This window comes from Mytilus trossulus, chromosome 11, assembly GCF_036588685.1.
Source record: "Mytilus trossulus isolate FHL-02 chromosome 11, PNRI_Mtr1.1.1.hap1, whole genome shotgun sequence".
NCBI lineage: Eukaryota > Metazoa > Mollusca > Bivalvia > Mytilida > Mytilidae > Mytilus > Mytilus trossulus.
In genome coordinates, this window is record NC_086383.1 from 68,132,776 (window position 1) to 68,150,047 (window position 17,272).

At 32.9% G+C, this 17,272-nt stretch overlaps 1 protein-coding gene across 4 annotated transcripts in view; it reads right to left on the reverse strand.

Annotated features, from left to right (window-relative positions):
* Positions 1-5,950: 5,950 nt before the first annotated feature.
* Positions 5,951-17,272, reverse strand: part of LOC134691464 (mRNA-capping enzyme-like) — a 43,651-nt gene continuing 32,329 nt past the window's right edge. For 2 of the 4 annotated variants that reach the window (XM_063552005.1, XM_063552008.1), the window contains 7 exons: positions 17,170-17,241; positions 15,833-15,997; positions 14,977-15,048; positions 11,637-11,737; positions 9,595-9,661; positions 8,109-8,232; positions 5,951-6,213 (listed from right to left, as the gene is read on the reverse strand). In XM_063552005.1, the coding sequence (XP_063408075.1) occupies positions 6,080-6,213; positions 8,109-8,232; positions 9,595-9,661; positions 11,637-11,737; positions 14,977-15,048; positions 15,833-15,997; positions 17,170-17,241 (735 nt within the window). In that variant the 3' untranslated portion in view covers positions 5,951-6,079. Of the gene's footprint in view, positions 6,214-8,108; positions 8,233-9,594; positions 9,662-11,636; positions 11,738-11,987; positions 12,005-12,108; positions 12,126-14,976; positions 15,049-15,832; positions 15,998-17,169; positions 17,242-17,272 lie in introns of all 4 variants that reach the window. The other 2 variants (XM_063552006.1, XM_063552007.1) reach the window with 2 other exon arrangements.

Sequence of the window (17,272 nt, forward strand, 5' to 3'; positions counted from 1 at the left end):
AAGATAGCTTAACCTCTCACTTGTATGACAGTCGCATCGAATTCCATAATATTGATAACGGTGTCTAAAAAAAAAAGCAGAAATTTTTGGTAAAAATGTCAAAAAATAGGGGTACAGCTGTAAACATTGTGTTATAATATTAATAACTATAAAAACAAGCAAATATGTGACAATTAAAGAAGCATACAAATGCATATATATCGAATTTAACAAGGGTATCACCAGCCCAGTAGCCAGTACTTCGGTACTGGCATGAAAATACGGATTTTGTGTGTTATTAAAATTAGCTGTTACGAAATGATAGAAATTATTATAAATTATGGAATTTATCTCCCTCATGCAAAGCTCTGATTTCTTTCACGGATTTGGCTATAATTTTTGGACCTTTTGGATTATAGCTCTTCATCTTTTATATAAGCTTTAGATTTCAAATATTTTGGCCATGAGCATCACTGAAGAGACATGTATTGTCGAAATGCGTATCTGGTGCAAAAAAATTGGTACCGTTAATTTTTATAGAACCTTCATGCATTCACTTGCTTCTTTATTGTACGATTGTATCTATCTTTGTTAAATCAACTCATAAAGAAAGATTTGAAGTACTGGGCCCATTCCTTACTACCCTGACAGGCACGTGGTAAGGTTACCATTAACTCTGGCGTAGAAACGAGCGTTTGACGTATATATGTTACTGTTACAGTTACTGGTAATTTCCTCCTCTCTCAAGAGCACTCCCAAAGGGATACATCAATTTTAAAGTATAGTCTAAGAAAGGATATATATATTTACAACTTACGTTAAACTGTACAGTTTCCCACCATCAGTTGATAAGCATGTAAACGTCACACAGGTAGAAATTAGATAACTTTGACGTTCAGAGTACGAATTAGTACAGTATAGTTATTCTATGTATATCCTCTGCAGAATCTAAATTAGAAGTTTCCCTTTTCCTTTTTGTCGCTTATCTTTATGCATAATTATAGTGAAATTCTATTGAAAAGGGTATCAAAGAAATACGAAAAGGCATATAGACACAGCATCAATAGCAAACATAAAAGACAAGAATACACAGGTTATTATAGAACAAAAACATACTGGCAGGATCTATAAATACAGAGCCACATCATATGTATCAAAGTAACACAAAAAGTCCTATATACAAAGCACATTAGCTTTCGGATTAGATGCAAATTTTGCTATAGATCTAAAGAGTTTTTGGAGCTGGAAAAGAGTTCCGCCTTAGGTATCGCAAGAGTTAAGGGAGGAACTTATCTCAAAAGCTCTAAGCGTAGGGAATGCCCAACCGAAGAGCTTTAGAATTAGTGGGGAAAATGATATCCAATGATCTTGAGAAGGGGAATGGTCACGCCATGAGAACTCTGAGATCAGGGGAAAATCCCGCCCGAACTGTATCGGGTGTCAGTATTGCGATTTATACTATAAATAGTAGAGCGGGTACACTATCGAGAGTACGTGAAAAAGTCAACGAACCGGGTCCACAAGTCCAAAGAAGATGTTTCCATTGCTCATTTTGTTCTGTCTAGTTAAGTATTGTGACACCTATTTGAAATATATTTTGGACATATGAGGTGATACCATTGCTACCTCAGATTATAATCCACATTTAATTTATGAATCTATTTTCCCCGGCCTATTTTAAAATATTCTTACATATCAAAATAGATAAAAGTCTACTCTGGTTTATTATAGATTTTAACTTGTACATCTATTTGGTTCTGTCCGAACTGTGGAAATATTTTGGAAATTTCTAATTGCATGATACCACTACATTAATCAAATGGATTGCTTTATTGGGCCAGTGATACTAGACATGGTTTAAAACGAGCGTTGAAGTAAAATATTCTTAAACAAAGATAATCAACAATTTACCAAAGAAAATATAAAAATTAAAATGGTGGAAAAATCTTTTTTTTATAAAATATAATTATCGTCGTAAAAACTATAAAAACTGTGACAAGATGATGACATATATTAAATATTTTCTCTACTTATTTGTTATCTCTTACCCAGACGTAGTAAACAAGAAGTTAGGCTTCCGGGGAGACTGACTTGTGGTTAGGCTTCTTAGTATGCACCTAGTATGTCTCCAATATAGGTCACACTTATAGCCTAAGTCATCAATTCCACTTAAAAATGTACATTATAGTGATATATCAATATATAATTTATTAATAAAATATCAGAGCGGATCATAATTATTAAAAAAAAAAATTGCACAATGCCATGGCCGGGCTATTTTCTTCAATTGGGGTCTATTGTTGCCGGTCTATTTAAAGGATTGTATCATATGCATTTTTTTTTATCTAAAAGTATTGGTCATATCAAGCCATGATTTGGGTTTTCAATACAGTTGCCTCAATAGTGGTCACTGACACTGACCCCTTATCAGTCGTCTGGTGTTACATGACGAGAATGTTGAAAGTCTTGGTGTGGGTTTTGCAGGATAGAAGATGAAGGGCAACAGGCTCATACTATCGTATTAATGAATGGGTGTTTTTATAATGGCCCTGTTATATGTCCAAGGTCTGTAATAATGGTCGAGGAAGTCTGTAATGGCCCGAGGCAACGCTCAGTTTAGTTTGAAAAAAATAATTTGAACTTCACCATGATAAAGCTTTAAATATACCAAATATCCAAGATATTAAGTTGAAAGAAGTTATGTGTTGAAAAACAGGATGAACAGTGATCCCTTTATATGGTTCTTTAATGTTGGGTGCTGGTTACTAAATTAAACAAAATACAAAAAGGTATTATACTCTTTACAACTTAATTTTATTAACTTTATTAAAAATCCTAACTGGGCTTAATACAGACACACTGGGCATTAATACAGGGCCATTACAGAAAAACAGGGCCATTATAGAAAAACAGGGCCATTACAGAAAAACAGGGCCATTACAGAAAATCAGGGCCATTACAGAAAAACAGGGCCATTACAGAAAAAAACAGGGCCATTACAGAAAATATGTAATTTTTAATAAACAGTCATTTTTGGCAATAATGTACTTAGTTGGTTAATAAAAATGGCTAACAACTCAGTAAAGTAAAGTGTAAAACTTAGTAATACAGAAATGAAAGACCCCCTTTCAAACTTCAGTGATGCAGCCAGCAATGAACAGTTATACCAGCTCGGACGTACAGTTGATATATTACTATTGCGGCAAATGAGAAATATAACACTAGTTGAAGACCCGTATGATGACCTACAGCTGTTAATATTTGTAATATTAGTTTTGTGATATTTGTCTCTTGTGTAGAGTTGTAGAGAAGCATACACACATTGTCTTTAATAAAAACATTCAGGGGGATTGTTGTGGGGGGTATAACCAAGATCAAGTCACTAAAACAAAAGAAAAATGGAGAAATTTAACCAAACTGATGTTAGTACACTAACATTAATATAAACCTTCAATATGGGGATTGAGATAGACTCACATGAATGAACGCACTTCATAATTAACATTTACATTCAGGTGGAGATAATCATACAAATAAAATATTTCAACATAATAATTCAGGGGGAGATAATAAAACATATAAAACACTTCAACATAAACATTCAGGGGGAGATAATCAAACAGATTTAATAATTTCAACATGAACATTCAGGGGAGATAATCACGGATTAAATAACTTCAACATAAACAGTCAGGGGGAGATAATCACAGATAAAATAACTTCAACATAAACAGTCAGGGGGAGATAATCACAGATTAAATAATTTCAACATAAACATTCAGGAGGAGATAATCCACAGATTAAACAAGAGTACACACAATGAAACGTCTCGCCTTCTTTACTAATCATTGATTTTATGTTGATAGTCCTAAATGTAAAGCTTTATTACAACTGTCACATAAACTTAACATTAACCAAGAAAACCAAACATTGATCAATGAACCATGAAAATGATGTCAAGGTACAGCTAACAATTCTGCCATACAACAAATATAGTTGACCTATAGCTTATTGTTTAAGAAAAACAGACCAAAACACAAAAACTAAACACTGAGCAATGAACTTTGAGAATGAGGTCAAGGTCAAATAAAATCTGCACAACTGACATATAGATCATAAAATATTTACATACACCAAATATAGTTGGCCTATTGCTTATTGTATTAGAAAAATAGACCAAAACTCAAAAACTTAACTTTGACCACTGAACCATGAAAATGAGGTCAAGGTCAAATGAAACCTACCAGCTAGAATGTACACCTTACAATCATTCCATACACCAAATATAGTAGACCAATTGCATTCAGTATAAGCAAAACAGACCAAAACATAAAAAACTTAACTATAACCACTGAACCATGAAAATGAGGACAAGGTCAGATGACACCTGCCAGTTGGACATGTACACCTTACAGTCCTTCCATACACCGAATATGCTAGACCTATTGCTTATAGTATCTGAGATATGGACTTGACCACCAAAACTTAACCTTGTTCACTGATCCATGAAATGAGGTCGAGGTCAAGTGAAAACTGTCTGACGGGCATGAGGACCTTGCAAGGTATGCACATACCAAATATAGTTATCCTACTACTTATAATAAGAGAGAACTTAACATTACAAAAAATTTTATCTTTTTTTTCAAGTAGTCACTGAACCATGAAAATGAGGTAAAGGACATTGTACATGTGACTGACGGAAACCTCGTAACATGAGGCCCCCATTTACAAAGTATGAAGCATCCAGGTCTTCTACCTTCTAAAATATAAAGCTTTTAAGAAGTTAGCTAACACCGCCACCGCCGGATCACTATCCCTATGTCAAGCTTTCTGCAACTAAAGTCGCAGGCTCGACAAAAGCTACCACATAAACATTCAGGGGGGAAAATCAAACTGAGTAAATAACGTCAACATTAACATCCTGAATTTTAAGGGCAAAAGTAAGAAAAAATAAACTAATAGCATACAAACAAGAAGCTTTCAGGAGCTTGAATCCTTCACCTGATTAAAAATGTGTCATTAAAATCAGGTGCCATAGTAGCCACTTTCAATACAGTTTTTAATATTGTGCCCCTGATATTATAAGATACAGTGTGCTAGTGACCTAATACAATATGTAAATTCTATATGGGGTGAGAGAAAATAAAAGCAATGGCTAATGTGGTGAGAAAATGACACAGAATGGAAATACATCCTATAACGAGATGTTAAAGAAGTTCGATTTTGTTGACTTTTATGAAACTCTTATCTTGATGATTATTTTTCCAGGAAACAGTTTCTATTTATTGATTATTGTTTTCCTTGTAGGGATATGGACAATTAAAGTTGACTCAGTTGTTGATTATATATTGCTGTTTGAAGTAACTCACTACCAAGGTCCCAGAATATTTTTTACACAATTTGGTCATTTTGAATTTAAGATAAGGGTTAACAGTTTTTAAAAAAAAAATGTCCAAATCACACCAGATTCATAGCATCAACAAACTGGTTTCGACCATTGCATCATATTTACTTCATGATTTTTTTTTACCATTTTTCTAAAAGTAGTTTGTAGGGAACAAATCATTATGGCAAAATTTTTAAATATTTTTACCTGTGGGCTGTCATGTTCACATTTTAATAAGAACAAAATCAAGACAATTTGTAGAGCGATAAGCAATAAATCATTACTGTAAAATTTTTAACACCATCTATTTCAACTCTGATAATTGAATCCTGAATATATACTGTAGATTCACTTTATTTGTTGGATACCAATTTTCATGGATTTCTTGGTTACCTGGGAAACATGGTCCTATGAATTACAAGGTCCATTAGTATTACAATTTTTTTCTAGAATATATGCAGATTTTGGCAAACCAAGACAATGAAAGTTTTCCTTAATCAACGAAAATATGAACCCACGAAAATACATGTATTCACAGTACTAGTTATTCCAAAACTCTATGGGCTTTACTAATTGATAAATATCTATATTGTAAACATTTATTTATGCATTTTGACGACATCCTGTCCAGCCGGCTGGCATTTTGCCAGATTGACATTGTATATCATCACTTGAGTAACATTATAGACAACGGTAAAAATCACAGGACAACTATCATCTACGTGGTAATTTAGCAGGGGGTGGCATTAGGTCACTTGGTTGTTTTTGAGGAGGCACAAATCTCTCCACTTCAACAACTTGAAATAAAATGTCTTTTGTCACTGGTGATTGTATACTACCCCAGACACCTAAAACAAAACAGAAAAAAATTTACTTTTATATGATATGATGTAACTGTCTATGCTTATTCATATCTTTAAATATACATTTACTTTAATTATTCATCCCTTATTTTAATTAACTATGTATTAACATTGTATCACAGATCAAATTTATTCGTTTATTTTGTGTTAATGTGTGTTACTATGTTTTTTGATTGATTTAAGCCATTCCAATTGATATTTTGTAGTGTGTTTTTCTATTTTGTAATGTTATACTATTTTAGTTTGGTACCATTGAAATTTTTAATCCTGCTGCAATTGTTTGCACCTGCCCTAAGTCAGGAATCTGATGTTCAGTGGTTTTTGTCTGTTTATGTGGTTCATAAGTGTTTCTCATTTTTGTTTATATACGGGGATTACCAGTAGATTAGACCATTGGTTTTCCTGTTTGATTGGTTTTACACTAGTTATTTTGGGGGCCCTTTAGTTTATAGCTTGCTGTTTGGTGTGAGCCAACTACGCTCTGAGTTGAAGACAGTACTTTGATCAATTACAGATTTTTAGATTGTAACTTGGATGGAGAATTGTCTCATTGGCAATCATAGCACATTTTCTTATATCTATTTTATATGAGATGCTGCAAATGTCTATGCTAAGTCATATCTTGAAAACAATAAGGAATTCATTTTTTTTTAATTCATTCTTCATACTTTATTCTTCCATTATTATTGGCTTTCAAGCTCATACTATACACACATATAATCCAAGTTATGAACGCTACATACAACATTCAACAGTTAAATACAGTAAATAAACAATTTGTCTTTTTAACAATGTCATGTCCATCGATATCAGCTCTATAGCTTAAACTCTCCTGATATAAAATCAGGTTTATTAATAGTCTCTTACCTTGAGCAGTTTTAATGCTGTTAGGAAATGATTTGTCAGTTCTCTGTCTGATGAATTTCCATATCATCTCTCTTAGCTCACACTCTCCTCACTATACACTATAGATCTCTTACCTTGAGCAGTTTTAATGCTATTAGGAAATGATTTGTCAGTTCTCTGTCTCATGAATTTCCATATCATCTCTCTTAGCTCACACTCTCCTCACTATACACTATAGATCTCTTACCTTGAGCAGTTTTAATGCTATTAGGAAATGATTTGTCTGTTCTCTGTCTCATGAATTTCCATATCATCTCTCTTAGCTCACACTCTCCTCACTATACACTATAGATCTCTTACCTTGAGCAGTTTTAATGCTATTAGGAAATGATTTGTCAGTTCTTTGTCTCATGAATTTCCATATCATCTCTCTAGCTCACACTCTCCTCACTATACACTATAGATCTCTTACCTTGAGCAGTTTTAATGCTATTAGGAAATGATTTGTCAGTTCTCTGTCTGATGAATTTCCATATCATCTCTCTTAGCTCACACTATCCTCACTATACACTATAGGTCTCTTACCTTGAGCAGTTTTAATGCTATTAGGAAATGATTTGTCAGTTCTTTGTCTCATGAATTTCCATATCATCTCTCTTAGCTCACACTATCCTCACTATCCACTATAGGTCTCTTACCTTGAGCAGTTTTAATGCTATTAGGAAATGATTTGTCAGTTCTTTGTCTCATGAATTTCCATATCATCTCTCTAGCTTAAACTCTCCTCACTATATACTATAGATCTCTTACCTTGAGCAGTTTTAATGCTGTTAGGAAATGATTTGTCTGTTCTTTGTCTCATGAATTTCCATATCATCTCTCTAGCCCACACTCTCCTCACTATACACTATAGGTCTCTTACCTTGAGCAGTTTTAATGCTATTAGGAAATGATTTGTCAGTTCTTTGTCTCATGAATTTCCATATCATCTCTCTAGCTTAAACTCTACTCACTATATACTATAGATCTCTTACCTTGAGCAGTTTTAATGCTGTTAGGAAATGATTTGTCTGTTCTTTGTCTCATGAATTTCCAATGCTGTCCATCAAATGAACATTCTATAATTTTTCCATCCATTTCTTTCAGATCTTTTGTGTACTGAAAAAGATGTGTTGTTATAATTTACTGATTGAGATTTATAGATAAAGAGCTGCTGAACCAACACCTTATGTTTTGTGCTGCTTGAGTTCCATTAAGTGGATACCAGATGGTATGCAGGGTTGTCGGATTAAAAAATCAAATACCGCTACACTGACTGAGATTTAATAAAAGAAGAATGTGCCTGAGGATGTGAATGGCCTCACTAAAGCTTTGCAATTTTTCAAGTTAAAAAGAGGCACTACTCTAGAACAGTAAGTGACTCATTTGTCAATATAAACTTGTCTGTAAGTGGCGGATCCAGAACTTTTCACCAACCAAATTTTTCCCACTAAATGGGTTAGGGGGAGGGGGGCAAGGCTCCGCCCCTGGATCCACATATGTCTGTGAGTTTTGGTACTTGTATGAGAGTTTTATATAATTTGGATGAGGAAAACATTGAGTGTTGAAATGAACAATTTAGTGTTTTTCTAAATTATAAAGTGGCATTACTCTAGAAAATTTAGTGACTCACTGCCAATATACAAACTCTGTCTGCAAGTTTTGGTTCTTAGCATTTTGTATGAGTTTTATATTTTATAATTTGGATGAGGAAAACTCAAGTAAGAGTGGAAAGGAAAATGGGATGGACAGATAGACAAATGAAATGACAGAAAGATGGTCAAGGGTAACACTTAATACCCCTGTTGACTATGGAGGGGGCAGAGAAAGGTGGAGGTTTGAGACCTCTAAAGTAATTAATCCTGCCCCATTGATGTGCCTATAAAGAAGTCAGGATCTTGACATTTCATATGTCTTATGTTTATGTTTTTTTATTATTTGGATAATAAGGTCTTAATGGCAGATCTTCAATTGTTACTGTTTTTGTATAGGACCCCCCTCCTTTCTAAAGAAAAATCAAATCAATTTGGACTAAATTCTTTATTTCTAATTATGTAAACAATACATATCAAATAATTTCTTTTCAGTACAAACCATATGAAATAAAATTTTCCAAAAAAGTAGCATAAAATTTCATTGTACTACATGTATCTTTTCAGTGGCATTAAAGGAGCATATTCTCAATAGCAATACTATTAATATCCTGGATTAGATTATCTCCCCTGTTGGCATGGGATTAAACACATTTCTGGACATAATCAGGAATTGTTTACTTTTTTATATTTGGTTGAATTTTTTCTCCAAAAAATCTGCCTCAAACAATCTTTGAACATCAAGCAACACTTTTTAATAATAACATCAAATTTTACTGGAATCTGTGTGATTTTAAGTCATGGTAGACAAATTTGCAAACAAGTGTAAATTTTAACTAAATATTTTTATAATATCCCTTTCCCCTCTCCCTTTATTCAGTAGACTCACCTTCATTTCAGCTAAAGGATTGTCTTGTCCTAACACATAAAGATATCCTTTTGTCTCTGGTAACATTCTGCAATAAAAACCTTTTTCCAGTCAAGTAATGTGTTAAAATTATTGGTGTTTAATAAGAATTTCAGCCACCAATTTTATTCTATAAACATGACAATCAGTTTTTTTTAGTGGAGTGAACTTGTATACCCAAAGAGAACCATCATCTATGGCAAGAAAATGGATGATATATGTCAAGAGTAGGGTTTGAACCTCAGAGTTGACGGTTTAGTGATCATTATAATACTGAGGATTCATTCATTTTCGTGGGTACCAATTTTAATGGATTAAGGAAAACTTGCATATTCGTGGATATCTAATTTCGTGGTTTTGCAGAAGTCTGCATACAAGCCTATTGAAAATTTGTAATTCGTTAAACATTTAATTTCATGGTTTTTATACCTGAAACCACGAAATCCAACGAATAATAATGAATCCACTAATAGATGAAATAATTAAACAACTTTGTCACCAAAATATCAGTAGTATTCTAAACGTTCAAATTCTTTGTTATGTGGGTTAATACAATTTTGCACAATGCCTTTTAAAGGTCATAAGTTACTGGGTCAACAACTTCTTGGATACTGTAAATTCATTTATTTTCGTGGGTATCATTTTTCGTGGATTAAGGAAAACTTACATGTTTGTGGATATTTCATTTCATGGTTTTACTGAAATCAGGACCCAAGCCTTTAAAAAATTCAGTATTCACTGAACATTTAATTTCTTGGTTCACCTGCTCCCACAAAATCCATGAAAATTGGAATTCAACAAATAATAATGAATCAACAGTATTTGATTTGTTATTTTGAAAAACATTCAGTATTTTAGCTGATAAGCAATTTAATCTTATAACTGTATTTCCCTATCAGTTTAATTGAACATTTTAAATGTATACACTGGAGCTGGCATGTCAGTTAACTGCTAGTAGTCTGTTGTTATTTATGTATTATTGTCATTTTATTTATTTTCTTTTGTTACATCTTTTGACATCGGACTCGGACTTCTCTTGAACTGAATTTTAATGTGCGTATTGTTATTCTTTTACTTTTCTACATTGGTTAGAGGTATAGGGGGAGGGTTGAGATCTCATAAACATGTTTAACCCCGCCGCAATTTTGCGCCTGTCCCAAGTCAGGAGCCTCTGGCCTTTGTTAGTCTTGTATGATTTTAAATTTTAGTTTCTTGTGTATAATTCAGAGTTTAATATGACATCCATTTTCACTGTACTATGATGCATATTTTAGGGGCCAGCTGAAGGACACCTACGGGTGCGGGAATTCTCGCTACATTGAAGACCCATTGGTTGCCTTCGGCTGTTGTTTGCTCTATGGTCGGGTGGTTGTCGCTTTGACATATTCACCATTTCCTTTCTCAATTTTACTCTTTGTCAGTGGTTGCTTAAAGTCAAATAAGTGTTTATATTTTCACATCAGCAGAAGTATTTATAGTCTGGATTATTTCAATTTGACATGTAGCATGCTTCTCTAATCATATCATATTGTAAATGAAAACATATCTAGACAAATTTGAACAAAGATTGAAATTAAATCATCTAGGTGCTTTTGTTGTTGAAATACACATCATTATACGTCTAAGTGTTAAAAGGACCATGACCTAATGTAGGAAAACTGTATCCTGGCAAATAAAGGGGTTTGAACTCATAATCTCATAGCAGACAGGCTAGCATTCACTGCATACACAAAACTACTTTGAACAGTCAGCCATCAAGATGTGTATTTTATTCTTAGCAGAAACTGTTGGAAAAGTTATGATAGATATATATTATGAAAAAAAATAATCTAATAAATTCAAGGATTATAAAAGGGAGACAATCTGAACTAGTATGTATCAGCTGTTGTCTATAGTTGAAAGAACAAATTTTAGAGAAAAAAACTGGGTTAAAGTTTATACCAGATTTCAAAATTAACTTACCTGGATTGTCAAAAATATGTGTTTGTTTATTTTTATTCGAGATCTGACGAGATAAGACTTACCCTGGTTTATTTTCCTTTGCTATTTTTAGTTTAAAATCTATAGAATTAAGTTCTGGAGGTTTCCATTTCAGCACTTCCATACACCTCCCTGGGCAGTAAGGCTAGTTGGTAAAAGTATAATAAGAAGAAATTATTAGCACTTCCATACATCTCCCTGGAAAGTAAGGCTATGTGGTAAAAATATATAATCGGAAGAAATGATTCATTCCATACACCTCCCTGGACAGTAAGGCTACATGGTAAAAATATATAATAAGAAGAAATTATAAGCACTTCCATACACCTCCCTGGACAGTTAGGCTACATGGTAAAAATATATAATAAGAAGAAATTATAAGCACTTCCATACACCTCCCTGGACAGTAAGGCTACATGGTAAAAATATAATAAGCACTTCCATACACCTCCCTGGACAGTAAGGCTACATGGTAAAAATATATAATAAGAAGAAATTATAAGCACTTCCATACACCTCCCTGGACAGTAAGGCTACATGGTAAAAATATAAAAAGCACTTCCATACACCTCCTTGGACAGTAAGGCTACATAGTAAAAATATAATAAGCACTTCCATACACCTCCCTGGACAGTAAGGCTACATGGTAAAAATATATAATAAGAAGAAATTATAAGCACTTCCATACACCTCCCTGGACAGTAAGGCTACATGGTAAAAATATATAATAAGAAGAAATTATAAGCACTTCCATACACCTCCCTGGACAGTAAGGCTACATGGTAAAAATATATAATAAGAAGAAATTATAAGCACTTCCATACACCTCCCTGGACAGTAAGGCTACATGGTAAAAATATATAATAAGAAGGTTTTATAAGCACTTCCATACACCTCCCTGGACAGTAAGACTACATGGTAAAAATATAATAACACATGAGTTATATAAGGGGAAAATACAATCTGTCTCATTAGGACCAAGTGAGGAAATTCATGTTTATTACATTGGTTGCAATAAATTACATTGATTTCCCAGTTAGATAAAAACCGATAATCTCACATTTGAAATAAAAGTGGTTATTTCACTCTCTGACGCCATACAACAATAGGCGTTGTCAAGATGTCGATAACGTCGGATCAAAACAAATTGTGAATGCGTAGGAAAAACATATAGTTCCTTACATTTTCTACATTAATTTCATAAAATAAAAGCCATTAGCCAATTTAACTAGATATCATTGAGATGGGAGCCATCTCTGTGGGCCCCGCTGTCAATAACCTGGGGTAAATAAGTTGCATGGATAATCTGATATGAAGCATTATTTGAAGTTATTACATAGTCTCATGTGTGATTTTGATCTTAGATTTTAAGTTAAAACAGATAAATATTCTCATCTTACTTTCATAGTATAATAGTGATATGACTGCATGATGTGAACTTATTGTTGACTTCTCTAAGGTGACTTCTGGATATATGGATTGATGTTTGAACAATATGTTTAAAGGTGCTGCCCAATTGATATTTGTCACATATTTTTAGAATTATGCCTTCAATATATTATGACCCACCAATTATAAAGTATGAAATATTAACGGTTCTCGAGAGGTAGAGCTGACACAATTTGTTAAGAACAACGAACGAATGGACAGACCGACAGACTGACCTTAGACCTAGGATGCATACATTATGACATATTCTCTGGTGTTGGTTAATATATATGTTAAGTTGAAAATGTTTGTCAGGTATAAAGTATGAAATAACAACAGCTGTCCTCTCAAAATATAGTGTGGATCAAATTTGTTAGCGATGGACAGACCAACAGACAGACAGACCTTTGACCTAGGAAGTGGTACATACATCATGACACACCCTCTGGTGTTGGTTAAAATGGATGTCAAGTATAATATTTGAAATCATAACGGTTCTCAAGATATAGAGCAGACACAATCTTCACCACAGGACACAGGGTTGTCAACTGAAACCAAAGTTTTTTTGACGTTGACCTTTGACCTAGGAAGTTGTACATACATCATGACACGCCCTCTGGTGGTGGTTAAAATGGATGTCAAGTATAAACTTTGAAATCATAACGGTTATCTAGATATGGAGCGGACACAATCTTCACCACAGGACACGGGGTTGTCAACTCAAACCAAAGTTTTTGACCTTGACCTTTGACCTAGGAAGTTGTACATACATCATGACACGCCCTCTGGTGACATACATCATGACACGCCCTCTGGTGGTTGTTAAAATGGATGTCAAGTATAAACTTTGAAATCATAATGGTTATCTGATATGGAGCGGACACGATCTACACCACAGGACACAGGGTTGTCAACTGAAACCAAAGTTTTTGACCTTGACCTTTGACCTAGGAAGTTGTACATACAACATGACACACCCTCTGGTGTTGGTTAATAATCATGTTAAGTATTAAGTATGAAATCATAATGGTTCTCTAGATATGGAGCGGACACGAAAGTGTTACGGATGGACAGACAGACGGACAGACGGATGGACAGGCTGATCACTATAGGGCGACCCGCCTTTGGCGGGGCCCTAATAAAAAGTATAACTAATCGCCGTATTTGAATATCAAAAATAAGACAACTTGTGACCAAACGCCGTTATGGATTAAACTCGTGCTGCGCACTCGTTTAATCAGTGCGTCGTTCGGTCACGCGTAGTCTTATTTTTGATATTCAAATACGGCAATTAGTTATACTATAAGTATAGATATAAGAAGATGTGATATGAGTGCTAATGAGACAACGCTCCATCCAATAGATATAAGAAGATGTGGTATGAGTGCCAATGAGACAACTCTTTGTAAAAGTAGTTATTATTATTATTGTTTTGGTTTGTACATTCTACTCCTATCACAAAGTTTTTCAAATTAACCAACAAAATTGAGATATGATGTGAATCTATCATTTGATACAGGCATTTTACTTTGAGAAAAAAGTTTTCGTGTTAACAAGTGATAACAGTACCATACACCTTATGACTATTTGGAAAACTGTGCTGGTTCACCCAATTCTACTTTTGAAGTCATAAAACAATCACATTTCAAATGGAGAGTCAGATATTTTTCTATTATAACATTAAATTTTAAGGGAACCTTTGTGAAGTCCATTAATTTTGGATGAATAACAATAATAAGTATTGTTTTCTTAAAAAATTCTGATGCCAGTTATTGGTTTGGTCTGTTGCCTAAGTGATAACCTTTCTTTCCCATCATTTATAATTTTTCTTGATGTTACATATGAAAATTAATATTCACTAACATCCAAAAGTAATGTTTCATTGCAAACATTTACTACAATAACCCTTATGTTTTAAGTGTGCTGATTTCATTTAATTTTCCAACTAATACTTACATCTGGGACGGGCTGAAATACTAAACCATCCACTTCATGGCTAACCTGACTGGCAAAACTTCCATCTAAAACCTACAATGTAAGGTATTGATTATTGAAATACTTAACCATCCACTTCATGGCTAACCTGACTGGCAAAACTTCCATCTAAAACCTACAATGTAAGGTATTGATTATTGAAATACTTAACCATCCACTTCATGGCTAACCTGACTGGCAAAACTTCCATCTAAAACCTACAATGTAAGGTATTGATTATAGAAATACTAAACCATCCACTTCATGGTTAACAATATAAGGTATTACTAATGTCATTGCTTTGTTCTTTTCCATAGTTTTTTTGACTTATTAAAATACCAACTCATTTGCCATGATTAGATACAGAAAAACTTGAAATCAAAAGAACATAAATCAAGATCTTTGATGTATTGGTCATCTATTGTTTCCTTTGAAAATCTCTTAACCTAAACAAAGTGAAGTTAACCAGTATATCATCCTGTTTTAGAGCCAGGATATAAAACAAAACCAGTCTTCATATCAGTAGATATAAGAAGATCTGGTATCAGTGAAAATATTTGTTTTCTTTTATCAATCATCACAGCTAATTATTTTTCTTGATTGCATAGTGTCTACAGCAATGAGATTACAAAAACCAATACAATAACACTATAAAAATACATAATGATCAACTTGTTTGTACTACATTGTTTTTTTTACATTGTTTGCATTACATTGTTTGTATTACAAACTGTTGATAACCATGTATTTAAAATTTATGGATGTCTCATTTTTTACTATTAAAACCAGCTTTGAAATTAACTTTGTCTCACATCTACTCATAGCCAGTGTTTCTTACCTTCCGACAAACAGAAACATCCCAGAAAGGTTTTAATCGAACACTAAATGGTTCTTTTGCTTTATCTATTTCTCCAGTCTTCATCTTTGCATGTCTGGGTCCAATAAGTTCTTTCTCTATACAAACTAATCGCGTTCGGAAATCAGTCTTGCCAACTTCCTGACCCTAAAAATAAAGGAGACAACAGCAATGGGAGCCATCATAGAGAGGATTGCTAAAAAAAACATCATATCATAAATTTATCAATATCCAAGATGAGGTGAAAATCCTCCAATTGTTTTTATTTTTTTTTCCCATTCTTTGGGTTTTTTTTTTTGTCAATTATTCTGTTTTTCCCATTGTTCTCTATTCTTTGTTCTTTTGACCATTATTGTCAATTCTTAATTATTTTTTTTCTTTTAATCAGTATTTTATAAGACCTTTTGTGACCTCAAAAAGATCAATATACGAGCTGGAGGTTATTTTAAATGTTATCAATCATGATTATTTTTGTCTAGTTTCAAACTTTCTTGCCTACAAAATTGTAAACCTGGTATCATTAATGAGTATTTCTCCTTGAGGAAACATCAATAAAAGTAATTCCATACACATAAAACTTACCATAAAATAGATTATATCGTCAATCAGATATCTAAACCTACCATAAAATAGATGATAACTAAATCAGATATCTAAACTTACCATGAAATAGATGATATTGTAAATCAGATATCTAAACTTACCATGAAATAGATGATATTGTAAATCAGATATCTAAACTTACCATAAAAAAGATGATATCATAAATCAGATATCTAAACTTACCATAAAATAGATGATATCATAAATCAGATATCTAAACTTACCATAAAAACGATGATATCGTAAATCAGATATCTAAACTTACCATAAAATAGATGATATCATAAATCAGATATCTAAACTTACCATAAAATAGATGATATCATAAATCAGATATCTAAACTTACCATAAAATAGATGATATCATAAATCAGATATCTAAACTTACCATAAAATAGATGATATCATAAATCAGATATCTAAACTTACCATGAAATAGATGATATCATAAATCAGATATCTAAACTTACCATAAAATAGATGATATCATAAATCAGATATCTAAACTTACCATAAAATAGATGATATCATAAATCAGATATCTTAACTTACCATAAAATAGATAATATCTTAAATCGGATATCTAAACTTACCATAAAATAGATGATATCGTAAATCAGATATCTAAACTTACCATAAAATAGATGATATCATAAATCAGATATCTTAAGATACCATAAAACAGATGATATCATAAATCAGATATCTAAACTTACCATAAAATAGATGATATCATAAATTAGATATCTAGGTACGTCAATGCCATCCACTTTGTCTAAAATCATTTCCTATAAAACATACACAAACACATGAATCACT